Raw genomic sequence first — 27825 nt, 5'->3', positions numbered from 1 at the left:
AAATTGGGAAGGGGTATGCGTGATGGATGTACCAAAACATTATGGATTCCTGCTTGGCTCCTCCAGCCCTAGGCTGTCAAGGACTATGGTGGAAGGGCAAGGAGATAGTGGAAGTCATCAGAAAGATAGAAAACTCCAGATAAAAGGCAAAGGAGATATGAACCATATCATCAGAAGTCAAGTCTGCTCTCCTGAGGCCACGTTAAAGCTCTAAGCTCCAAATGAGAAGTCGTTCTACAAAACATACAGAGCCCTGTGTCAACTGAGAATCTTTTTCTGGTGTGACTTTGACCTGTGCATCTGCAGTGAGAGCCTGAACATGTGTATTGGTCTCATGTTCCTCATCCTCTTTGATTCAACTTGGAGATTGGATGGATCCAACTCTTGTTATCTTTACTGATGACTCTGTGTTTATGACTGGGCCTTGGGACTGTAATAGACTCATTCATTCATCCAAAGAAGGGACTACATTTAAGTTTTCCTTGGGATTTGAATCACTTCCCTTTTGCATAGTTCATCATAACATTTGTGTTCACATTAACAGGGAAATATGGGCTTATGTTCTACAAGAGCCCAGAACTACTAATCATGTAGGTCTCTTTTCAAGTTATTCTCTAGATCTTTCTGATCAATATAATGATGTAATCAAAAGTGCTGGACATAGTTTGGATCTATGTTCTTGGTGGCAGAGTATTACACACGATGCTTTCACTGTTCTAATATTAATCATTACGTTTATAATTTGCTTGCTTATAGGATACTCATGCATCAAAAAACAATTAGATTTATCTACTACATCTCAAATCAAAACCACTCCGGATATCCTACTACTAAAAAATAAAAAAGGGAAATATGTCAGAGCCTGGTCCACGAACGGAGTCATGTGAAGAGAATTCTGAGTGCTTATGACAAATGCCAAAAAAATAAGACCTTAGTTTCCTAAAAAACACACAATTGTTCTTAGATCATGCTTTGTGCATCTCCCAGGTGTAGCAGTTAGGAATGAGTTTATTTTAGATTATTCACTACAACTGGCTATTGTTATTTGTTTATGTGCTTCTTTGGAATTTTTTTTTTGCCATGTACAGTTTGTTTTGCCTGTCACACGAGCCCCTCATGACTGTACATTCTGCTCAGGTGACTTCTCTTAACCCTCAGAGTAGAAATTGTCTGAATAAAGTTGACTATTGCACGAGACTTTAGTCCACTTAATTATTCATTCCATTCTCCCAGGTCTCACCACCAGCTAGAGAAGTAATCAGTGTAACACCTTAGAGCCTGAAGGAGATATCAGCTATACAACATCTGCAAATTGTGCTTTTGTATATGGAGCACCATGAAAACATAAGTAAAGTGTTCTAAGACCACAGTTTCCTCTTTATTCCTTGGAATTAACATGTATGATTCCTTTTGGCAGGCTTAGTTTCAGAATTTTAATTTTAAAGAGATTTTTTTTTGGGCACCACAAATTACAAAGTCATTTATACTTGTCAAATTACAACAATTTTTGCAATAAGTGTTCATGAAATTTTCTCAGAGTAAAAAAAAACAAACCTGCACACTGTGTACCATTTTCACTGATTTTCTTGAAATTTGAAAACAATTCAGCCCACTATGTTAATTTCAAGAAAAAATTTATTGGACATTATAAAGCAGCTATATCGTTCTTTACAATAAAATTTAATCTTTCGTGAGTTGAAAATTAATCAAAAGGCAAAAGTAGATCAGAAAAATATTTTGGCAATACGATGGACTTAAAGGCACTTTAAAGTTGTTTAGTTAAATTGCTGCCGACACACAGAGGCAACATGTGTTTTTTCATGAACTGGATCCATTCTGCCAGTCAAAGCACAACAGTTATTTCTTCAGCAAAGTACAGAAATAATTTACATAAAAGTCATGAGTATAATGCTTAGCTTGATTTCTTCATGTAGACTCTTTTATGAGTTGGGCCAATCTCTTGAAGGCCTAAAACAGGAAAGAGATAAGAATTGATGAAATGAGGATGTTACTTTGGGAAACTCTTGCATCACCCTGGAGATTTTAGTAGAATATCCACCTGAAGATGTGAGACACAGTGAAAAGTAAGTTTGACAACAGCTTTGTCTGGGCAGAATGCCCTCAGGAGCCATTGAGATGTGGATAAGTATACAAGTTTCCAGATTCATATACCAGGCTTATCCAAATTTCCAGATTTTTTTTATTAGAACTTTCAGGCATCATTTTCTGTTTTGTTCACAGTATAAATAGTTTGCATTTTCATACATCCTCTCATCTACAAATATAACACAGTTTGGACTGCTCAAATCTGTTCATATATAAAGCAGAGCAAGTTTATGGACAGCATGTGAGTAACATGGGAAGCAAGTGAAGAGAGCACACACTTGTGGCCTGTCTCAACACATATACATACACACTCTTCTGAAGTAAAGAGAGCACACACATGTGGCCTGTCCCAGCACACATACACACACTTCTAAAGTAAAAAGAGGACACACATGTGGCCTGTCCTGGCACACATACACACTCTTCTGAACGTCAAAGGCAATGCTTGGTTAGTATCTTTTCCTTTTGTGTTTCTCTGCAATTTGTAGGATCTTTTTAGTCCTTTTTTCTTCAGAGAAGCAGGCCAGTGGCTTACGATTTCACTATTCCTTTGTGTGATTCAAAGAAGGAAGGAAAAGGCACTGCCCCAGAACCTGTTGGACCCCCCCCCCCCCCCCCCCCCCCCCGCTCCACTACAGTTCAGTAAGTTCTGGCTTGTTACTCGAAAAGACGGTGAACTTCAACTCTAGGTTAGTCTTATTTGCCTACAGGTGCCTAGCGACAGTTCGTGACTGGTTCACTAAAATCCGGCTTTCAGAAGTGTAAGAAGCCATGAAATCATTTCTCACTTACAAGGTGAACACACACATCCAACATCAGAACCGGGCGGCTGTGTGACTAAAGAGCATACTCACTATATCCATCTGCTCTGCACTAGCCAGAGAGAAGGACGCTCTGAAGAAGGAAGTGGGGGCTGAGTTGTTGATGAAGAAACCATTGCCAGGAACAAATAAGACCTGTGAAAGGTTGCAGAAAAGACGTGGTTATACCACTGAAGAAAAACTAAAAGAAAATTTATAGAAATGTAGTATTATTGTGGGTAGGAAAATTTAAACTTAAAAGCCATTATTGAAGTAATAAATCACAACAGAGAACAAAAATATCATACAAGCATACATATGGCATGCAATAGACAAACCTAAGTGCATAGAATTAGGAAAAATGTTTACCATCAATATGACCAATGCTGTTTCTTCTCCACATATAAAGAATGCATAGACAGTGAGAAGAAAACACCAACATTTAAGTTTCAAGGTAAAGAGGACAGGTTAGAAAGACACGGTAAAGAAAGAATAAGTGGCTAACCTGTCTACAAAACTAATACAACTGCCAACATTGAGATTTCTAACTGGGACCCGAAAGACAACTAGATATTGGCCTAAGGAAGAGTGGGGACCAGTCTTTTAGGGAGAAACTTTGAAATGTAAAGGCCCTGGGATAGGAAGAAAGTGGTACATTTAAGGAAACTGAAAGGGTGCAAATGTTTAATGCATAAAGTAGATAAAAATGTTAATAAGTGTGTCAAGATGGGGTGCTGAGGATAGCAAACTGCTCTTCTTATGACCATGCTGGCAGGGACAGGGGAGTGACTGGGTACTCACTCCCTCTTCATCCTAGACACACATACACTGTATTCCCTTTCCAGTCTCTCTATCTCCATTCTATCATCTGTCCATCCATCCGTCTGTCTGTCCGTCCCTCCCTCCCTCCTCCCCTCCTTTCATCCTCATTTTCATGCCGGGGTTTGAACCCAGGACCTCACACATTCTCAGCATGCACTGTGGCCTCTTGGCACCCGAGTCCTTTCGTAGTTATATGGGTCACGCTATTAAATTTTAACTAATGGATGTAAGTAAGCTCCTTCCACTTTGTAGCAATCTTTGAAAACACATTAAGACGGGAGGCCAAAGGTGGAAGGTCCCAGGGTCATGGTTTTAATTTTTAGGTGAGTCAGAAATAAATTCTGTTGTTTTTAAGTCTTAAGATTCAGAGTTTATATTTTATACAGCAACTGCCATTAGTCCTCAAAAACAGTACACAATTGCTGTTACAATCTATAAATCTGGGTACCACTTGCTAAAGCCAGATGAGTTTAAGCTGAAATGATAATGGTGCACTCTACATGGAAGAGTTCAGGCAGAAGGTGGGAGTCATTATCCTGATTTATAAAATGTGGAAGCCATCATTTCTCCCACTGTTTTGAGATGGACTAGAAGTAAAGACCCCTAAGAGAAGGAGGATGTTATCCAAACCTGGCCTAAGGCATTGGTGATGAAGTTGGAGATTATTTAGAAAAGGTTATCCACACCAGGATATCTATATGTCTATGTCTATATCTATATGTCTATATATTAGATGTAGGGGTTGGTAAAAAAAGCAGATACCATATCAGTCTCCATCCTTCCCATTTGGCTCACAGATGCATTCAAACAGACACTTACCAAAAGTTAATAATAATGATGGCATTGACAGAAAAAAAAAATAAAACTGAAGAAAAAATCAAATTAACCAAGTATATTAAAGTGAATTCATTTGAAAGAAGCTATATGCATGTATGTATGAAGTACCTACTCTGTGTAGCAACTAGGATATGTAGAATGAGCAAAACACAAGTCCTGCCTGGGCAGTCTAGCTCTGGGGCTAACTGTGGCAGGACTTGTCTCTAATGTACCTGCATGGTGTCTTGCCACCATCAACCCAATCTGTTCTTTCAGAGTCACAATCTAGACAAAAGTGATTCTGGAAACAGATCTCAGGGCTTACAGAGACAACCTGATAAACACAATAAAGGAAGAAATGGGGAGAAGGAACAATTTAATCGGCCAGCTGAAAAGCTGTACAGAAAATTTCATTTAGAGTTTTGAGTTTCCTCAGTGCCTACCAGTTAAGAAAACTTGTGATTTAAGTATGAGAGGGAAAATGGAAACCTACATGACTTAATTTTACTTTCTTTTTAATTTTAGTCATATAAAATAATTAGTCAAAAAGCTAGAATATATGCAAGCTCTTGTAGAAAACACAACACAGATGTTCATAAAGTCTGGGTAATAAAATGATGGGGAATTTCATTTTTGTTATTTTTTTTTTAATGTATCTTCCAAATTTCTTACAATGAGCATAGTTTATTTTCATGCTCAGGAAAAAAAGTCCTTCCATATCCAGTACTAACGGTGAGTGACTCCCAAGCATTCATGGGTGCATATCAAAGTGCCGGGTACTAGTTTACACAGGGGCCACCTATTCATGATCAGGACTTGGACTTGATGGGGCAGGATTCCTTTTGTTTGTGCATGAGTGAATGTGTGTGGGTGTGCAAATGATGGTGTGCATGTGGTGGTGTGGGGACAAGTCTGTGGAGTTGGATCCTCTTCTGCACTTTTGTGTGAGTTCCAGGTCTGAATTCAGGCCAGTTGGCAGGCTTACCATAGCAAGCCTTACCTGCTTACCAGGTGTGGTGGTTTGAACAAAAATGGCCTGTTACAGAATATTCCTTTACACTGTGTGAAGACACATCACTGTGATTGGTTTAGTAAAGAACTGAATGGCCATTAGATAGGCAGGAAGAGGTTAGGCAGGACTTCTGGGGACAGAGAGCTCTGGGAAAAAGAAAGAGAGTCACCAGCCTGATGCAGAGGGGACAAGACATGCAGGAGGAGCGGTAAAAGCCATGAGTCATGTGGCAACATGTAGATGAATAGAAATGGGTTAATTTAAGTTATAAGAGCTAGTTAGAAACAAGCCTAAGCTATAGGCCAAACTTTTATAATTAATAATAAATCTCTGTATCATGATTTGGGGGCTGGCAGTACAAAAAAGCCTGCTACAATGGCCCCCAAAGGGAATGGTACTATTTGGAGGTTTTTTGGGGGGAAGTGTGTCACTGTGAAGGAGGGCTTTGAGGTCTCATATATATATGCTTAAGATATCACCCAGTGTCTCAGTCCACTTCCTGTTGCCTCCAAGACGTAGGACTCTCAGCTACTTCTCCAGCACCATGTTCTACCATGATGATAATGGAATAAACCTCTGAAAAATGTAAGCCACTCCATTAAACATTTTCCTTTATAAGAGTTGCTGTGGTCATGGTGTCTTTTCACAGCAACAGAAACCCAAGGCACCAGGATTATCTGCCTGGCTGTCTTGCTGGCCCAGGAAAGGGCTCTTACTGACTTTTTCAGTAAATCACAGGGGTATAAGATACCCAAAGCTACATACATGGTCAGGGGAGACTCTGAAATCGAAACCAAGGAGGATGTCTGAAATTGGGGACTGATAAGAATGACTGTATTTCTATCCATTTAGCCCATTTGAACGGTAACTTCAAAATGTATTATAATTTAATGGTGAGATAATATACCTAATATCCCAACATCACAAGTGGCTGGGCCATAAAACATCTTTTTATTCTATTTGAAGAAAATTAGTTCAAAGAAGTAGCAGACATTTCCTGCTGGTCCCTTCCCACTTTTACCTCTTTTTCAATAGCCTTTTCTTCTATCAGTTGTTTTGTATCGGGGATTCCCTTTACTTTAATCCACAGAAACAGCCCAGCTTTGGGAACGTGCCACTCGGCCAAACCTACGAACAAAAGGAGACAGCATCTTCCAGACATTTCTGATGACACCAAACTTCCAGTCCCAACAGCACAGGTGCAGTGATTGGAAATAAGTGCTTCTAGATAATTGGTTGCTGTGAAAGCGTCTCAAAGATATGATTTGACAAGATGGCCAAACTGATGCCCTGGGTTTATTTAGAGAACTCAGTGTTGGGGTCAGAGGCTGAACGTGGGGAGACAGTAGTTCCCGTGTGCGGTGAGTGCTGTCGGTCATCAGAGAGAGCAAGAAATTCAACATGTCTCTCTGTCACGAAACAACTAAAGTTAAAGACTCACACTCACACCTAAGACAAATGGCTGTTCCAATTTTAAAGCTAATTCTTCAGCTCTTTCTGGAGTCTCCTTGGATTTCATAAATTCTATTATTTATGTAATAGTTTGGATGCCCAGATGGATTAATTTCTGCAGAAATGTAATTAATTGGGATACTAATACTTAAATCCAAGAATTCCAGCTGCACCTGCAAGCTTTACATGTAAATATGATGACAGAAAACCTGAGGAGAAAAGACAAGTATTTTGATTTTAATTACTTAAAAATCGTGCCATTAATATTTTGTTACCACTCCTATACAAAATGTCAGGAAAGCACTCTTATCATACAGATATAGTTCTGTTTTAAGTGAAAACTTTACTGAGAATGATAGGTGACAGGCACAAGGCACTGATATTTTTGACTTATTAACCTTTACATCATTTGCACTTTTAATGGTATAATTAAAACCGGGTAATTTATTTGACTTCTTTCCGTAATAAAAAACACCCTAAATTCGAAGCAACAATAGAAAATATTAACCAAATATTTGTGGCTAATGAATAGAAGGCAAAGGATTTTAACAAATTTGAAATTATACTATACCACTTGTTTTTGTTTTTAGTTAGAAACAAAGTATTTGGGGAACAAAATTTTGAAACAACTAAATTTCTGAAAGTTTTTGTTGAAGATGGGTTTATTCAGCCGCAGGTAACATTTATTGCTGGTTAATTTTTTGACTGAGTTTTTTTTTTTTTTTTTTTTTTTTTTTTTAGTCTTCTTAGAACCACAAAATCTGTTGTCAACAGGTAGCCCAGTTGGTACGGTGCTTGCCTTGAATGCATGAGACCCAGGTTCCATTACCAGGACCTCATAAACTGGGTATGGTAGTATACATCTGCAATTTGAGCCCTTGGGAACTGGAGGTAGGAGGGCCAGAAGTTCAAGGCCAGGCTGGGCTACATGAGACCCTGACTTTTAAAGAAAAAAACAAAAACCAAAAAACTTGCAGTATGATGGCGGAGATGATAGAACTCAAGGGTTGAAAACATGGTACTTGATTATCCTTTGGGCAGCCCTGCCTCTGCCAGAAAGCACCTCCACTACTGCCTCTCCCACACCAGGACTGGTCACATGTTGTGTCTGTCTGTTATCCTACGAAGGGGCCCCCAAAACAGCTTGACCACACAGCAGCCATGACAGGCTTAGGGGCCTAGACACAGCTTCTGTGACAGGCTTACTGGCAGGCAACACCCAGACCCAGGAAAAGCCTTTCGCTGATACCACCCAGGGATCCACCCAGGGATGGGGAAGTACCTAGCATCCCAAACATTCCAACCATTAGATAAGGTGACCAGATGTCCCTGAGTCTAGCACACACCTATTTTTTTTGTTTTACAGAGACAATTGTCAGCCAATCAGGGTCCTGGACCCTGGAAATCCCCTCACTCTAACCTCTGCTATCATAAAAACTCTGCCCCACCTGAGTTCGGGGCTCTCTGCTCTCACCGCTGTGTGGGACAGACAGAGGGACCAAGCTCTGGAGCTTGAAATAAGGGCTCTTTGCTTTTACATGCGGGATTTGGTCTCTGTGGTGGTCTTTTGGGGGTCTCTGCGATCTGGGCATAACAATCCACTGTAGAGATGCTATTGTTTATATTTATATTAATGCCAGATGTTCTCCACTCACCACTTAACCACTTGTCTGCAGCTGCTAATATTGCACTCCGCTGGTCCTTGTAGAAGTCAATGATTCTAGGAGACAATGACAAGGATTATGAGTGCAGAACACTGCCCATGGACACAAGAAGAGCTTCATAAGAGAACACAGTATTGCTTTGACACGTGTACTGAAAAACTTAAAAAAAAAATTCTTTCCCCCTTTATTATAGAGAGGTTAAAGAATAAAAATTAATAGAGCACAATCCATTTCTATGTAAAATATGGAGTTTAGGTGTAGCGGAAGTAGCAGGAGAGACCTTTGTATTTAGTTGACTGAAGTGACATCATTTCCAGTGAAGGAGGACACTGGAGATGAAATCAGCTGTACTGAAATGCTGAGTCACTGGTCTAGGAATAGGGACCAGTTTCTGCGTGACTGGGGAAATACCACATTTACATAACAAAAGCAATTCATGACTTGCTGTATGCTATGGACCAGGCAAGGTGCACTTTCACTCAGTCTTACTTGAACCACTTCCCAGGTCCTTAGCTGATTATCCATTAAAATGTTTACGTGTGTGGATAGTTTGTCAGCTAAAACGGTGACCCCTAACCTGAATCACTGTGGTGCTGGTGTGGGTGGACAGTAGTTCAGGCCAGACCTTGAACGCTGCTGAGAAGACTGTCTTTCTAGGTGAAAAACAACTAAAAGAGACTCTTTTGTGTGTGTGATTTTGGACATGTAAGAAGGAAGAATAAAGGGGACAGAGAGATGGCTCAATGGCTACCAACAGTTGCTGCTCTGCAGAGGACCCGGGTAGGGTTCCCATCCCAGACCTAACAGTGTATAATCACCTCCTAACTACTTCACAACAGTCTGTAATTCTGGTTCCAGGGGATCCAGTGTCTGCCTCTGGCCTCCCAAGCACCTGGCACGTGGTGCACAAACATATACAATCAAACATTCATATACACAAACGAAAAATAGATAAATCTTTACAAGAGAAGGAAGAATAATAAATCAGGACTCAGGATCGTTTGTGCTTTGTATTCCGGGCTCCTATTTTGCTCACAAAAATCTTAACAGCAGACGCAGTACCTGTCAACATGAGTGAGGAAGCCCTCTTCTCCCCATTGGTGCAGAAGCTGTGATATCATTAGCTGAAAGACAGGACAGTCAAAACGTCAAGAGTTCATTCTCAAAACCGAGGTTGTACTTTCTAAACACACAAGGCAATCACTTCTGCTTGCACACCAACACACAGAAGGATGCAGCAAGGAGCCAGGCTCATATCGGTCACCTCAACAAACTCCCATTAAAAACCAGGACGACAACAGGACACAGGCTCAGTTAATCAAATGCTTACTGCAGAAGCATGTGGACCCGAGTACAGACCCCAGAACCTTTGCAAAATGCTCAGCATAATGGTGTACACTTAGAACTCTAGTGTGGGGGTGGGGGAGGTGGGGGAGTGGGAGTGGGGGGGGGTGGGGGGGTTGTTGGGGACAGAAGAAATTCCTGAGGCTTGCTAGTGAGCAGGCTGCAGGTTCAGTGAGAGCTCTTGTCTCAAAAATAAACAAACAAATAAATAAATGGACACCTGATGCTGACCTCTGGCCTATCCATGCCCATGCGTATACAAATGACCATAAACACACACAAGACAGAAACAAACAAACAAAAAAAAAAACAAAGCAAAAATTCCCTCGAATACAGAGCTTTATTATGTGCCAGGCTCTATTATGACTATTAATATAGATCTGAGTATTTGAACCTTCATAATAATTAAAGAAGATTGGTTCTGTTTTGCTGATAAGGAGACTGAAGCAGAGAGGTTAATTTTCTTTATGTCAAACAACTGATCATAGAGCTTGGATTCCAAGACAAATTTTCCAGCTCTAGGTCCATGCTATTGACTCCTGGACTAGAATGCCTCTGCAAATTTGAAAACATATATAATATTCTCTTTCTTTCCTTTTTGGTGGTGTGAGGGATCAAACCCAAGACCGAATGACTGCTAAGTATATACTAAACCACTGAGCTATATACTTAGTCCTCAGTCCTCTAAACATATATGGCAGGTATATTTTATTAACTATTGAGAGATTTTCTATTTAAGACGGAGGAACTCTAACTGTTACAATAAACTTTTGTTGATAAAATATAAAAACATGAGAAAAGTTCCTTGTTCGGTAAAACACAGGGATGTTTATAGGATGTACAACATAAAGTGTGTGTCCTGTGAGATATAAACTTTTTGTTTTGAGGGCCAAAGATCTGGTTCAGTCAGTAAAGTATTTGCTACTCAAATACAAGGACCTGAGTTCAGATGATCCAAGTAAAAACCAGCCGCAGCCGCAGGAAATTGTAACCCCAGCCCTGGGGAACTGGACACAAAAGGATCCATGGGGCTTACTGACCAGCCTGTCTAGCCAACTAGGTGAGCTCTGGGTTCAATAAAAGACTTTGAGAGCCATTAAGGAAGACCTCTGGAGCTGGCCGCTGATCTGCACACACAGGTGCACACGTGTGCAGATGCAGGAACAAATGCAAGCATGTACGCAAGCTCTAATTGTCAAGATTATAATAATTTCCAAACCCAGTTCTTTTTCAAAGCTTGAGAGGAAATTCATACACTCTCCCTACTTAACTTTATTTTAATTAAAATGCTTTCTGATGAACCGCTGAGGAATGGACAGGAAGACACTGAACAGGCTTGATTTCTTCACATCATTATAAGTTCCAACACAATGAAGTCTAAGTTTGAATGACTTCATCAAATTCACTTCTATTTTGTTTAGCTCTACATAGGTTTTTTATTTTTTTTAAGATTTATTTATGTATTATGTATATAGTATTCTGCCTGCATGTATGCCTGCACACCAGAAGAGGGCACCAGATCTCACTATAGATGGCTGTGAGCTAACATATGGGTGCTGGGAATTGAACTCAGGACCTCTGGAAGAGCAGCCAGTGCTCTTAACTTCTCTGAGCCATCTCTCCAGCCCCTCTTTTTTAATGTTTATTAATTGACTGACTTTGAGTGTTCTCCCAGAGACCCAGATGAGTATGCCCTGATTCGTAAGGTCTCTGGGCAGGCATCATAACGACACTAGCTTAAATGATTTCTCATTTGCTGCTTAGATTAAACCTCTGCAGATGCTGGTCTGCTAATTCTGTCTTGAAAATGGAGATTCAGCATTTGATTTTTCTTCCCTGTCAACTTAAGTCAATCTTATTTGCCTACATCTGATTCTGATAAAACAAACAAATAAACAAACAACCCTAAATAGTGCTTACCTGTGAGAAAGTGCAGGGATGTAGTGATGAAACTTGTGTATGTAAAACAATCCTCTCTATCAAGGACTTGGGGCCAGTCATAAACCCTACTCTCAACCTACACAGGAAGAGAAAAGGCTTTATACCAATCCCACATAAACAAGTACTGTGTAGCATTTTGGTGATTTCACTAGGAAAAGAGTGATGACCTAGGGACAAATAGATCTTGATGACTTAAATATTCTAATCAAAGTACTTACTTCTTACTTCAAAAACACTTAAATTTAAGTATGTATGATAAAACAATACAAGTATTGTTAAGAATTTCTAAACATGATATTCTAATATCAGTTTCCAAACTGCTCATCCTCCTCCTACAATGTAGACTACTAGCCAAGCATCTTTGAACACTGGATGGAAATCATAATTCTCATTGTAAAAATAATACTCAAGTGAAATACTTACATGCCTATTAGTGATCAAGTGTATTTTCAGGCAAATGGAATACAAGCCTTCTAAATGAGAAGAAGCTCTTGAACTATAAGACTTGAGGCTAGCTTCATGTTAGAGATGCGAGCCTTACCCAGAGGAGATAATCTTGGAGAAGCTGTCAGCTCTGATCACACGCCCATCGACATCCATGGAGAGAAAGGTTGGTACCCAGGGCTTGAAATAGGAAGGAAACCACGGTTGGTTTGCAAACTCTGATCAGGGAAAGGTTGCTTTGCACAGAGTGGAGAAGGCAGTCACAGTCACAGCCTGGGCACACACAGCAGTGATGTCTTCCCTTTGTCCAGGCCTTCAGACCTGTAATATGTATGTCCTTTTCCTAGCGTCAGCCTGACCTCAGGGTTTCTCTGCTGAATACACTCACAAAGCTCTCCTTATTGGCTCAAGATATCATTACTATGAATCTGGAGTAACTTCCAACAGGCCCTCTTGCCCCCCGGGGACTGAAATCTGGGGTTATTAGATTTAGATGAAGGACCCAAGAGAAATGAGTTCAGATAAGATGACCAGCACTGTTTGGTGGTGTTCAGATACAATGGTGATCCTTGGAGCTGACTAGAAAGATAAAAACTGATGCGAAGGCAGGTGAGAAATTTAGTTACTGTTGCGTGCTGGCACTGAAGGGACTCTAGCCATCCTGAGCATGGCAACACGGCTCTGGCAGGCCTCGTCCTTCTCTCTGAGTCCTCCTGCCTTGCTAAAAACCATTAGATTACATTCCTAAGGCAAGTCCCTAGGTCTGTTCCCTTATTTGGCCAATCTCTCCTGCCGAGGCTGATTATCAAGGTCCAGCTATCAAAGTACTGAAGTCCAGCAATCCGAAGCCCCCTTTGGCTCACCTAATTAACATGCCCAATAAAACTGAATACCTCATCATAACACTGGGTCTCTCACTTTACCTTTATAACCTGTCATGTGCTTATGGGCCACATCTGTCTCCTCTCTATCCAGAGGCAGTTCTTTTATCCTGCCCACGCCCCAGGACAAACACTCCTTCCTCATCTCTCCTGTTCTCTCCCCCTTCTTCCTCACTCTCTATTTTCTGTCTCTGTCTCCTATTCCCTGCCCTCTGTCCCTCTAGGGCAAATAAATCTCCTTTGACCCCAAGGTAGTCTTGGGGTTCCTGAGCTGGCTTTTCCCTACAGACACTAAGATTTTCTTTGAAAGTAGGACCAAGTGAGAAAGGGGTTCATGGTCCACACTCAGGGAGGGAGTGCAGGGCAAATTATGCTCTGCAAAACTATGCAGCACAGAAGTTTTGTGTCTTCTCAGTAGATGTAAAGGGAGGAACTGAATCCAAGTGTAGGATGGTTGTCTGTAGTCCTGAGGGCATGTACTGGTTCAGCCTGTACCACTACAACTGCCTGCTAGAAAACGGTTATCATGAAATGCAGCATACGCTTACAGTGAGGATGACTTAAAAAACCCTTGATCCTTCAGATAAGGTTCGGAGCATGTGACAAGGGTGCAATTTTGTGGCTTCAGGGCTTGCTTCTGTATTTATGGAAAGCATTGACTGAGCACAGCCCTGTGTCCCCTTCAGCTTGAACACTATCTCGTCCCCCCTTAGCTATCATTCAAGTCAGCTACCATCACCAGACTGAAGGTGAAATACAAGATGAAACTGAAGGGTCCAGGAATATAGAAACATAAAATTACAAGCTTAAGAGGTAAAAACATCAGCTCTAAAGCCGTTGCTAACAACGGCTCTCTGCTTTCCAGCCAGCTCCTCTGTCAACAGCCAGGGGTTAACTGTTAACCTCCTTGCCCCTTAGAGTCAACAAATGCCTGGACCAAACTTAACTTTTAATAGTTGTTTCTATGTGACTTCTAACATGTATCCCATGCCTGATGTTTCTCTGTGACTCCTAGAATGCACCCCAGGCCTGATAATATAAAAGGGGGCCGGTACTTGCCTCCATTGCCACAGTCTCAGAATTCCAACATTGACTATGGTCTCAGCTAGCTGATAAGCTTTTGTGTCCCATGGTGTTTTATTTATTTATTTATTTATTTATTTATTTATTTATTTATTTATTTATTTATTTAATTTTTTAAAAAAATTTTTCTGGAGTATAGTTTGCTTCTGGTTTAATAAACTTTGGTGGTCTGTTCCCCATTATTGCGAGGCTTCGGTCCCAACAAAACCAATGCCATGGCCCTCATTTGATGTCTGAGGTAATGTGAAACAGGATTTGGAGTTCAGCACCACCAGCCTGATGGGCTCTGCTCATCTAAATGCATGTTTCAGAGAACTAGCTACTCTTCCAAAGGGAACTAACTTCTAGAAGGAGAACTAATACACAAAAGAAAACTGGCAAGACTGGAAGATGGAAAAACTATAGAGAATGCACTAACTATGTATTCAAGTTCATTGTGAGGGCAAGAAATATCTTTGACTCAAGTCAGGTTCACTTTCAATGCAGCTAATAACTTACCCCAAATGATCTTTCAATAGTGATATAAGAAGATCACATACCTTGTTGAACTGGAGAAAATAGTAAGGATCGTCTTCTATTATGAGGAAATCATATATCCTTGCAAGCTAAAAGGTTAAAACAATATATTTATTTCTTAAGAGCTGTCTGAAATAAAAATGGTTGAAATCACAGTTCTTTGTTCTCATTCATCCACTCATGAACTGCTGAGTTCCTGATATCCTAGACATTGAGGTTAGAGATGAATGAGTTGCTAAAGGCTCTCTTTCTCATGCAAGACAGAATGTGCATAAGCCAGTTGGGTGGTGAATAAGAATTAAATAGAGGTCACATCTGAGGGAGAGTGATAGGATAGTGTGCTGGCTAGTCTTATGTCAACTTGACACAAGTTAGAGTTATCTGAAAGGAGGGACTCTCAATTGAGAAAATGCCTCCACGAGATCCAGGTGTAAGCATTTTCTTTATTAGTTATTGATGGGGGAGGACCCAGTCCATTGTGGGTGGTTCCATCCCTGGGCTGGTGGTCCTGGGTTCTTCAAGAAAACAGGCTGAGTAAGCCATGTGGATCAAGTCAGTAAGCAGCATCCCTCCATGGCCTCTGCATCAGCTCCTGCCTCCAGGTTCCTGCTCTGCTTGAGTTCCTGTCCTGACTTCCTTTTGATGAAGAACTGTGATATGGAAGCATAAGCCAAATAAACCCTTTCCTCTACAAATTGCTTTGGTCATGGTATTTCATCACAGCAAAGAGTAACCTCAACTAAGACAGAAAATTACTCTGGTCAAACCTCTGGGGAGCTCTTCCTGACAAGGTAACATTAGAACTCAAGATGATCAGAATAAATTAGTTATGCAAATTTAAGGAAGAGGATTCTATACTGAGGGATGGAGTAAACAAAAACTTGGGGTGATTAAAAGAAGAGGACAGTATGGCTTTGGTATATGGGGTGCAGCTGAGGTGTAGAGAGAGAGGAGGGGAGGGAGAGAGAGAAAGAAAGATTGAGAACCGAGTAATGCTATCACACAGCTTTACTAACTTGTAACAAAATTATTTAACTTTTAGAATTTCGAAAGCCACAGGCCAACTTTTCATTTACCATACAGCAGGGGCTAGGACTGGTTGCCATGCAAATAGTGACCAGTTAGACACTATGAATCAAATGCACCAGGGTGAGTGATGATGTCCTGCTGTCATACAGTGTGGACAGACAGTGGCTTTGGAAGTGGGGGTAGGATTAGTGGTGGAGAAAAGGGACCAACTTAGAGGACCTTGGTGGTGGAGTCCACAGGATGAATTGGATACAAGAAGGGAGAAGAGAGAGAAAAAGAGAAATGAAGGTAGTTGTTTATGGACATTATTAATGAGGCTGGGGAGCATGAAGGGTCTGGTTGTACATGAGAGGTTTAGGGTTGGGGCTCGGGAAAAGCTAGGAGTTCTCTTTGGGCCAGGTTATGCTTGAAATGCCATTGGTCATCAACAGAGATATCACAATGATACACAAGTTGGAGTTCAGGGAAGAGATGGAGCTGAGCGAGAGGGAAATCACCTTATGCAAAATGAAATTCATAACCATGGAGCTGTATAATGCTATCATAGAGGAATATGTAGATAGTACAGCTCAGGAGAGATCCTGGGGGAGATAAAATAGAATATAAATATCAAAGCAATGTCTTGAACTTCTGTTTTTTTTCCAGGTAAAAGGCATTGGTTGAAATCCGGCTGGGATTCCACTGCACACAATTAGGTTCTGTTAAATGTAGTTAAATGGGCCTTAACATTTATTTTTAAGGCAATTTGTAGGGAAAGGTTAGGAACTCAGGTAGAACAGCAAGACTTCACAGAAGGCTTTTCATCTTATTTTTTTCAGATTTTTGTACAACTCTGTATATGCTTGATATTAAAAAATGGCAAAAAATACAAGGCAGCATAGGTACCTACAGAGATTTTAGAAACAAGATCCCCCTATCATTTTTCAAAAAATTCTTTGTAGCCCAGAATGAAAATGAGTAGCAAATAGATCCAGCGAGTCTAAAATACAGGGCAAACACAAACATCCAGTAACAAAAACAAAATGTGTTCTCATAACAGGTGGTCAAGAATGCCATTTTTCATGTACTAAAATGCCAGTTAAGTGTAAGTAAATTCAGAAACAAAAGATGTGGCAATTTTTGTGTATCACTTTAGTAGGAATCTCGGCATAGGATGGAGTCCCTTTTATTAAAAGCTATCTTCCTGAAAACAAGGGGATTATAAGAAGAGCAACTTGAAGACTCTCCCCAAAGGTAAACAAGAAGCTGGAACACATCCTTGTCACCCTCTTGTAAATACCTCATAGATTTCCTTCTTGCGGTCACCTGTCAACGAGTAGCCTGTAGGGTTGTTGCCATTTGGGACGGTATAGAGAAATTTTGGAGTCTTTTTCATGGGATCTTTGGAATCTTCTGGTTTCCACTGGGAAAGTATTCTTTTGAGATCCTTTGGAATAATCCCATGCTCATCACTGGGGACATTAATAATGTTGCCACCCAAAGGTTTCATCTGCGGAGGACAAAAGAAAGTCCAAGAATGCAGCATGACTGCTAAATGCAAGCATCATTTTCTTTTTAAAAACCTGTCAAGAACAGCACTGTTCATGCCCTTAAATATGTAAACTGTACTCAGCTCCAAGCTCCGGAGGGTTGAGCTGTATAATGTAATCCTGTCATTCCTCTGAGGCCAGCAACAGCTCCTGTCTATTCCCATGGGAAGGCTTGCACTTCATAGTCTCATCTGTATTACGCTTGGTCATGGGTGTCTTATTCTGGTTCACAAAAGGTGAGCAGCAATCAGTGTGCTCTTTTTTTCTAAGCAGAAACTTTAAAACACCAGCTCTCGGTTGTCTATGTGTTTTTCCATTTGCTCCAAGACTGGCAACCTGCCAAACCAAGGGTGCTTCTGTGAGGTTGGGGCTTGGAAGGAAGACACCAGGGAGTGAGATGCAGTAGCCTTGGGCTGGGTGTGCAGTATGAGAGAAATACAGCTTGATAGCTAGCTGCCAGCGCTTGAGATGTGCCTCCTCTGAGAGAATTATCTTACAAGAGATAGAACATGTTCATCAGTACCTAGGGGTGATTATGGGCAACACCATATGCATTCTGCAATGCTGTGACAAAGTATCCAGACAAAACTGCTTAAGGAAGGAAAGATTTATATAGGCTTATGGCTTCCAAGATTTCAGTCCTGGAGACCAGGAGAGCATATAGCTCACATCATGGTCGGGAAAAGAGAGAGAGGGTGAGGGGAAGGGGTAGAGGTAAGGAGTAGGGGGAGAGAGGGGAAGAGGTACACACACACACACACACACACACACACACACACACAGAGAGAGAGAGAGAGAGAGAGAGAGAGAGAGAGAGAGAGAGAGAGAGAGAATTCTCAGCTTAATCAGGCTGACAACCAACACTAGCCGTTATGTCTCTCTAGGCAGACTGGTAAGACTGATGGTTAGGAAGTTCTTATTATAAGTAAAAAGAGTTTCCTTCACAGATGCAGAGACCCACAGTCAGACATTATGTGGAGAGAGAGTCTAAATTGGAGGTTTCCATCAAATCCTTCCCTCAGAGCTCAGTGAAGACTGTGGAAGAGGAGGTAGAAAAATGGTAAGAGTCAGAGGGAGTGGAGGATACCAGGAGAACAAGGCACTCTGAACCAACTAAGCAAGGCACATTGTAACACAAATTGCTAAATGGTCTTATTAAAAAAAAAAAAAAACCCAGAAAAAAGCAAAAAAACAAAAAAAACCTGGAGCCAGATATTGGGGTGAAAGCTGAAAGATCAGAGGAATAGAATAAGCCAGCCAGGATGGGATCTGGGGGCCGATCTCTAAGTCTCAGGAAGTGGCTGGGGTCTCCGGCGGATGGGCGTGGGGGCGGATGGGCGTGGGGGCAGGGTGTGGAGACTGCAGGGTCTGCCAGGGGTCTTGGAGAAGGGGATCCTTCCCGGTGGGGCTAGAAGGGAACCTGCCCGGTGGCCAGAACCTGGGGGCAAGTTGGGCAGGTCTTCCCCGGAGTGGCGGGTGCCCAGGGACGGGGTCCGGGCTGAGCCAGGGCACTTGGCAATGAAAAAGCAGGTTGTTGTAAATTAAGTCACATTTGATGTAAAACATTAAGAAATTGGACATGGTTTCTATACAGTGTAATTTCAGGACATACTCCTTTCCGTTTTAAAGAAGAAATGGGGCACGCTCAGTATGTCTCTCTCATACACCTTTTAGGAGCCTCTGGGTCACAGATGAAGATGTTAATTATAATTTGTAGTGGACAGATACTGCATTTTCTTTGTTTATATCCTCATATTGGTGTGAATTCAAGGAAAAACAGCACAAAATCCAATCTGGTTTGGAAATGTAAGTGCACTTTACAGAATATATCATTTCAAATATGAAGGTATATCATACACATACCAATAGGAAGGCAACATCTCTCTTTTGTACAATACAGTATTTGAAGTCATTAAGTCCCACAAAGCACAGACGGCTTCACAGCACACTCACTCACACATAACCACAGACACTTTTGTCTGAAACTCAACCACAGCTTAAGTTAACTTAACAATATGATTCAAAACCACCCAGGTCAAATTCAATATACTTAGTCAAAATAATTACATTTACTTAAACTTTCTTTTAAAACTAAAACTTTTACCTACCCCTCAACCCCCCTTTGCCTTCCCCATGACTCCTATCCTGGATGTTTCAAAACATACCACGGTGTTGTAGATATAACTGTTTTTCCTGTAACACTAATTGATCATTTCTGCTCAGTGCCAAGGAATTGGAACACACTCTTCCCTGACTCCTTGAACTTATGACCATATGGTGGTAGTAGTTCATTGCTGTTGAGAGTAAATAACTAAAAATATTCACAGGATTCCAGAAAACTTCACTGAAACCAAAGTCTCTAAAAGCAAATCAATACAGAATGCCTTTTTTCTTGGTCTACTTTCCTCTCTCTCTCTCTCTGTGTGTGTGTGTGTGTGTGTGTGTGTGTGTGTGTGTGTGTATGTGTATGTATGTATGTGTATGTGTATGTACATATGTGTGTGTGTGTGTGTGTGTGTGTGTGTGTGTGTGTGTGTGTGTGTGTGGTACATGCATAGACCCAAGGTTGATGTTGGGAAATCATCCTCTATTGATCTTCCACCTTGTTCATTAAGTCAGGGTCTCTCCATCCAATCCAGAATCCCGACACATAACTAGTTAGATAGCCAGCTGGCTCTGGGGATTCCCAGGCTCTGCCTTCTGAGTCTGGAATTATAGATAGATCTCACTCCCATCAGAATTTATTTGGATTCTGGGCATCTGAACTCTTATCCTCTCCTTGCATGAGCCAACATTTTAATCCCTGAAATGCCTCCCTAGCCCCCTAAACTGCCTTTTTAAAAAAACACAATTTTCTTTTTTAGAACAGCAGCTTTGACCTTAGTGTTTTGATGTTAATTTGATTAATAACATATCACACACTCAGAATTCAAGTGTGTCACACACAATCAAGCATCATGTTAAAATGTAACGACAGTGACCTTACTGTGAGAGACAGGTTGGGGACCCAATGGCTGCTCAGATGGTCATAAACCACACACGTTTGAAACACATGGCACTATTAAGCTTGGTTGCAAAGGAAGAACTCTTCTCTTAAAAAGGTCTTTGAGGTGACAGAGATTCTAAAGGGCTGGAAGAGACTTGCTGTTTTGTGAAAAAAATGTACTTACAGCAAAAAGGGTTCCTGTAAACAAAGGTTCGTTTACGAGGATAGTGTCTCCAGGATTGATGAGCATTTCAAACACCTGACAAAAGAAGCGTAGGTTAGCGAGGAAAGAATCGCGCCCATTCCGAGAACATCGTGCTCACAGGATCTAGTGGGGGAGTTGGAAACTTTCCTGTAAGGGCGAGGCAATAACTGCTCTGTGAGCCACAGTGTTTCTGTTGCAGCTGCTCAGCTCTGCCTCTATAGCGAGAAAGCAGTCACAGGCAATGTGTAATAACTGAGAGCATCTGAGTGCCAATAAAACTTTATTTACCAACTTAGCTAATGGTCTGGATTTTGCTATCCAGCAGTTTGTTGACCCCTGCTGTAGGGTGAAATGAAAAAGAACATAACTGGTTTGGCTCCTAAAATCCATCTGTCCCTTTTATTGCTTTTTGGAAAACGTGTTAGATATCGACTATGAATCAGGCCAGGGAAGAGGACTGGAGATAAAATCCTTGGCAAACTGGCCAGGTTCCTACTCTCATGAGGTTGCTGATCCCTCTGGGAGGGCTAGACACTGACCAGATAATTATCTCAATAGAGAGGCCAAATCTGTGTGGACATCTCATTGCAGGATGCTGGCACTCAGATAACTTAGGCAAGACTTCATCGAGGAGATGATGTCCTGGTGTATGTAGGAACCAAGGACAATCGGTACCTTTTGGTAAACCATAAACTGGGAGGCTTCTGGGACTTGAGGTGAAGGGTGAAGAGGGTGAAGAGAGAGAGAGAGAGTAGGTGGGTGTGGGCAAGAAGAGACTACCCCACGTAATCATTCAGGCCACAGGAGGTGATTAAGGACTTTAGAAGGGAAAGAGGAGCCACGTTATCAGACATGCAGTTTAGGAAGATTCTTCTGACTACAGTATAAAATAGTAAGGGAAGAGGGAGAAACAGGTGGAAGTCTGGAGGACTGTTTGGGAAGCTATTGATACGGTCCTAAGGGTAGACACAGGTAGTCTGAGCTAGAGAGGAAGCACTGTAGGGAAGGCCTGAGAGGCATTGAGGAAATAAAAAGCAATGGGGATGCTTATGGACTATAAGGGACTAAGGAGGAAGAGCTGAAGAATTTTAGTGTCAATCACTTAAACACAGGGCCAAAAAGTAGCCCGCATCTGATTGAGAGGAGTCATTTAGTTTAGTTTTTTTTTTCCTTAAACATCCTGTTGTAGTGGTGGGTAGACAAATGGACAATGCATTTGGAAAGCGCATGGGAATGGTGGGCATGTGTTTCATCACCTGGGTATAAGCAAAGGTACTCAGATGCAGCATGCAGATATACTCAAGGACTGAGCTGTGACTCCGGGAAATCAGAGCTAAGCCAAGGAAGATAATGCAAAGGAGGCCACACAAGTCTGATGGAGAGCCACAGGCTGAGAGAGGTGGCATGTCAAAAAAGGATGGAGTGGTCAGTGCTGTTCAACAGTATTTAGCAGTAAAGTGTGACAAGATTCGGTGGTGTGGACTGTGTGAAGACTCCTGAGGTCCTTTGCTGCAGGCAGAAATGTTTCCAGTCCAAATGTGTGGGTCTATCATGACTCAGTCGTACACAAGCCACAGAACAATCCCTCCCTACCTTATGCTGTATTACACAGTCCCTGCCTCAAGTGTTTCTTCCTGTCAGTTTAATAGCCTATATACTGCAATAAAAATAGGGCCATTTTCAACCAAGCCAGACGGTTTAACTTTTGTTCTCTGATGTGGCCTGGTGCTTCGTTTATCTTTTTCTTGCTTAGCTTTGGACAGCTTATAGAAAACATACTCCTCCCCAACGTTCCTAATGGACCAGGCCTTCCCAAGACATCCCGTCACCGAGCAAACCAGCTCAATGACTGACATGAGCCTTGACGGAAAAGGAAAGGAACAGCTTATCATGTACATTTCCCATGGTTAGGGGGCCTACAGACACCACATGTCCCAACTGAAAGGGGAGATGTTCTTCACCTCTGGCACTGATTAGAGACTGGAGACCAGAATGGGGAGGAAGTCCCATAGGCTCACCCCTAACAGAAGAGCTAGTGGCAGTTGGCAGCTGCCGGAGACAGAGGATCATCCTTCTGGCACATGTGGCCGCTGGTAGGTGGCCCCCACTCCAGTGGCTGGTGCCACACCCACACATATATAGAAAGCATTAACTGGACTTAGCCAGTTATTAAAAAAAAGGAAGAGACTGTGAATTTTGGAGGAAGACATGTTTGTGGGTTCAAGAGACTTGCAGGGAGGAAATATGGGGTGGAAATGATTATAATCATTGTATTCATTTATAAAATTCTCAGAATACATTAAGAAATAAAATAGCTTTAAGAGAAATTTTAAAAAAAAATCTATTCTTAACCTATCCCGGTAGAAACGAGGTTAATTTGCTTTAAAAAAAAAAAAAAAAAAAAAAGGATTCAAGTACAAGGACAAACCAGCAACCAGGGGACACATGGAACAAATATTGTTGCTATGGTCTCCATAATAAAGCCACTTATACTAACTTCCTGTTCTGATATGACTGGAATTGTAACAGATAATGAAGAAACACCTTTCTGTCTCTTTCCACAAGGAAAGGTCACAATATGCTTGTCAAAGTCATTTCTTTGAGAGAATTCCTAAGTGTTTCTTAGGAATGTTTCTCCTCCGGCAAAAATCTACACAGTAGCTGATTCTTTTTCTTTTTCTAAACACAAAAAGAACAGGTTATTTTGATTTCTAATATCAATGGATCAACCCAAAGCACTTGTGCCTGGCTTTTATGTACCATCAATCTTCCCCTATCCTGTCTTTTGACTTTGAATTTCCTGTTTATTATCCTAGATGAAGAGAAAAAGGCCTCCTAGTAGCCCACAAAACATGATCCCCTTATAGTGTGTGGGAGATGACCACATTTAGGAGTGTGCTTGATTCTATACAAAACCTTCCTTCTCTTCCATTCTTACCTTACAGAGACCATCCTGGCAGCCAGATGTGATGCAGAGATCCATCTGTCCTTGATTGGGTGGGTAGTGGACCGTCGGGGGATTATGCAATTTTATTTGAAACTGTTTCAGCCAGGACAGAAGTTCTGGAATTCTAAGGCACACAGTGCATTTTAAAATTTATGGTCATAATAATTATAGAAAGAGTAGGCAGGGAAAACATAGTGACTTAATATCAAACTCATTGTACATTCAATTTAGAAACCCCTCAAATGCCTCTCAGCAGTTTCAATATCCTCCCTTGAAAAATGAGGCAATAGAGTGAGACATTAAGAGATTCACATAAATTCAATCAGCCAGAAATTCACATAAAGCCAGTCCTTTAATCCACAAGCCAAGCTTGAATCTACATCCTACTTATGCCAAAGCCTGAAGGCTTGCTTTCCCCAGGACATTCATTACATAGTAGAACTGTTGTTCTACAGGAAGGTTACTATAAGCTTACCCAGTTCATGTGCACATTAATAGCCCAGAAAACCAGGTAGGCTGCCCACAGATCTTCTCAGCTCTCTCTGTTCCCCCAGACGCAATCCCTCAGTCGCTTCCCTAGTCCTTCAACAGAACACCAGCTTCAGCCCCCCTTCCCCTCAGCCCACATCTTCTGTGGACCCCACAGACCATTCCTCCCTGACTTCCCTTCCCCCACTCCTCACTGCATCCCAGCCTCCAGCACCAGCAGCCATTCCTTGTGAATACACCAGCTGAGCGGGCCAGTAAAATAGGCAATACACAGCCATCACACTCTCTAAAAATCCAGAGAGGAAACAGAAACCACAGAACAAGACACCTACCCAATAAAGATAAACCCAGAAATCAGCACCTAGACCTATAATCACCCCAAACCCAGATGCCAAGATGTTAGCATAAGAACACAACCAGTAATAGCCAGGGCAATACATCTGCACTCGAGCCCAGCTATCCTACCACAGTAAGCCATGAATATTTCCTCATAGCTGAAGCAAAAGAAAAAGGCCCTAAACCAATTATATGAAGATGATAGAGTTCCTTAAAGAGGAGATGAATACATCCCTTACAGAAATCTAGGAAATCACAAACAATTGGAGGAAATGAATGAATCTTCTAAAGTAATTCAAGAAGAAACAAACAAACAGTGGAAGGAAATGAATAAAACTGTTCAACACCTGAAAATGAAAATAGGAGCAATAAAAAAATTAACAACAATAACCACAAAACCCCAACACAAACCGAGGGAATTCTGGAAATGAAAATTTTAAGAATTAGAACATGAACTACAGAGGCAAGCTTCACTAACAGAACGTAAGAGATGGAAGAGAGGATCTCAGACACTGAAGATATGATAGAAATAATGTACATATTGGTCAAAAAATGTTAAATCTAAAAAAACAAAAACAAAAGCAACAAAACCTAACACAAAGCATCCAGGAAATTTGAAACACTATGAAAAGATCAAACATGGCTGGGTGGTGGTGGCACAATCTTTTAATCCTAACACCTGGAAGGAACTCTGTGAGTTCAAGGCCAGCCTGGTCCACAGAGCTGGTTCCAGGACAGTCAGAACTATACAAAGATACCCTATCTAGAAAAACCACCCACCAAAAGGAAGAAAGAAAGAAAGAAAGAAAGAAAGAAAGAAAGAAATAAATAAAGAAAGAGGGAAAGAAAGAAAGAGGGGAAGAAAGAAAGAAAGAGGGAAAGAAAGAGGGGAAGAAAGAAAGAAAGAGGGAAAGAAAGAAAGGAAGGAAGGAAGAAGGAAAGAAAGAAAGGAAGAAAGGAAGAAAGAAAGAAAGAAAGAAAGAGGGAAAGAAAGAAAGAGGGGAAGAAAGAAAGAAAGAGGGAAAGAAAGAAAGGAAGGAAGGAAGAAGGAAAGAAAGAAAGGAAGAAAGGAAGGAAGAAAGAAAGAAAGAAAGAAAGAAAGAAAGAAAGAAAGAAAGAATAACAGGAATAGAGTAAGGAGAAGAAAGGCAGCTCAAAGGCCTCAAAATATTTTTCACAAAGTCATAGAAGAAAATTTTCCTAATCTAATGAAGGAGATGCCTACAAAGGTTCAAGAAGCATACAAAACACCAAATTGATTGGACCAGAATAGAAAGTCCCCTTGCCACATAATAATCAAACCAATCAACATACAGAAGAAAGAAAGCTGCAAGGGAAAAAGACTAAGAAATATATAAAAGTAGAGCTATTAGAAATACACCTGACTTCTCAATGGAGACTAAAAGTCAGAAAGCCCTGGATAGATGTGCAGCAGACTCTAAGAGACCACAGATGCCAGACCAGACTACTATACCCAGCAAAACTTTCAATCACCATAGAAGGAAAAAGATATGCCATGATAAAGTCAAATTTAAACAATATCTATCTACAAATTCAGCCCTTACAGAAGGTTCTAGAAGGAAAACTCCAACCTAAAGAGGTTAACTACACCCATAAAAACACAGGAAATAAATAATCTCACACCAGCAAAACCCAAAGACCCAAACACACACACACACACACACACACACACACACACACACACACACACCACCTCCTTCACCTTTAGTTTCTTATTTAGTAAGACGGTTGGTTACATCTACACCTGGCCAATGAAAGTCGTGCTAAGAGGAAAGTTCATAGCATTAAGTATCTACACAGCAAAATTGGAGAGATCTCATTCTAGCAACTTAGCAGCATACCTGAAAACTCTAGAACAAGAAGAAGTAAAGCACACCCAAGATGACAAAAAAAAAAAAAAAAATCAAACTGAGGACTCAAATCAACAAAATAGAAACAGATAACTGCTGTGGGGTGCAGAAATATGAAGTAGGAATTTGGCTGGCTATGACAAAGCTATACCTGGAAGAAGCCAAGGGCCTTTCCAGAGGATAAAGCCAAGACTTAAGGAGTCTTGGTGACATTGGCTTTTGAATATTAGCTGTTTCCTGCTATGAATTTCATGTGTGCTATTACAGCTTTCCCATTTGATTCTAAGAACTTCTGACAGTGTGATTGATCACTCATTGGGCACAGTTTTTCCCTATACAATTAAGGTGTTTGGATAACTTCCCCCAACTGTATTGACAACAGTCACACCAGCAAGACTTCCTTTTTCCAGGCTTTTGTTTCCCCTTTCTAGCATTAGAATCAGATAATCTGCCTTCTGTTATTATCTCCTTTAGCAAGTATCCAGGGCCATGGCCATCTAAGGACAAAAGCATTTTATCTGAGATACCTCTCAAACATCCAAGGACAAACTGCAGATAGATAAGCATCCAGACCACCTACTAGCCTCCTGAAATAAGGTAAATACCCATACTGAGACAACTGCCAAGGCCAGGTGTAGATGTAACCAACCGTCTTATTAAATAAGAAACACAGAACCAATGCAAAGAAGAAAGCCAAGAGGTCAGAGCTAAGAGCTAAAACCTTACCCTTCCTCCTGCGGTGGTCCTACCTCTTCGAAAAAGAGCTACTTCCTATCTGTCTTTATATAGACTTTCTGTTCTGCCTTCTCATTGGTTGTAAAACCAACCACATGACTGCCTTGTCACTGCCTGTCTGTATAGACCTCCAGGTCTTCTATGGTATTGAGATTAAAGGCATGTGTCTCCAATGCTGGCTGTATCCTTGACCACACAGAGATCTACCTAGCTCTGCCTACCAAGTTCTGGGATTAAAGGTGTGCACCACCAACGCCCAGCTTTTACTATGGCTCTAATAGCTCTGACCCCTGGGCAACTTTATTTATTAACATACAATTAAAAACACATTTCAGTACAAATAAAATACCACCATAGCCAGGTGGATGTTAGGTACAAAGCCTTGTTTCTTGTGCAAATTAAGCTTAAATCCTCCTTTTTCCCAAAGCCCTAGTGGTAGCTCTAGACTTCCCTTTTAACAACTAACTCAGAACAAAAGGGCTTTTACATACCAGGTACATCAAGCTGTGACACAGGCTGCCTAGCTACTCCTGCCCTGCCAGAAAATGGAACAGCCGAGATTAGGCTGAGACAGACATGGTTCCAAAGGAAAATAAGGCAGTTTTATATTCACCTGTGACTTAGCAAATTATAGGCTCTTAACATTTTAGCCAACCACTTCCAAGAATATAGTTCGAGTACATAAATTCCCTTTTTAGATCCATCAACCGAATTTAGCCCTCAGTTGATTCTATGCCCCATTAGTCACTTCCCTTGTGGGTTGTAAATGATGGCTGACAATTACTGCTCTTTGTGTGGATCTTATTGCCTCTCTGTT

The 27825-nt window shown here is 41.1% G+C and overlaps 1 protein-coding gene across 1 annotated transcript in view; it reads right to left on the bottom strand.

The window, feature by feature from the left end:
- Positions 1–1617: 1617 nt before the first annotated feature.
- Positions 1618–27825, bottom strand: part of Aadat (aminoadipate aminotransferase) — a 38150-nt gene continuing 11942 nt past the window's right edge. The window contains exons 3-13 of the mRNA XM_059244584.1: positions 23569–23701; positions 20610–20684; positions 17190–17399; positions 14905–14970; positions 12499–12581; positions 11937–12033; positions 9735–9796; positions 8664–8728; positions 6578–6684; positions 2961–3062; positions 1618–1968 (exon numbers count right to left, since the gene is read on the bottom strand). Of these exons, the coding sequence (XP_059100567.1) occupies positions 1927–1968; positions 2961–3062; positions 6578–6684; positions 8664–8728; positions 9735–9796; positions 11937–12033; positions 12499–12581; positions 14905–14970; positions 17190–17399; positions 20610–20684; positions 23569–23701 (1042 nt within the window). The 3' untranslated portion in view covers positions 1618–1926. The remainder of the gene's footprint in view (positions 1969–2960; positions 3063–6577; positions 6685–8663; positions 8729–9734; positions 9797–11936; positions 12034–12498; positions 12582–14904; positions 14971–17189; positions 17400–20609; positions 20685–23568; positions 23702–27825) is intronic.

Source organism: Peromyscus eremicus, chromosome 17 (assembly GCF_949786415.1).
Source record: "Peromyscus eremicus chromosome 17, PerEre_H2_v1, whole genome shotgun sequence".
NCBI lineage: Eukaryota > Metazoa > Chordata > Mammalia > Rodentia > Cricetidae > Peromyscus > Peromyscus eremicus.
Note: the sequence above shows the minus strand (reverse complement) of the source record. Positions and strands in the feature narration are given on the sequence as shown.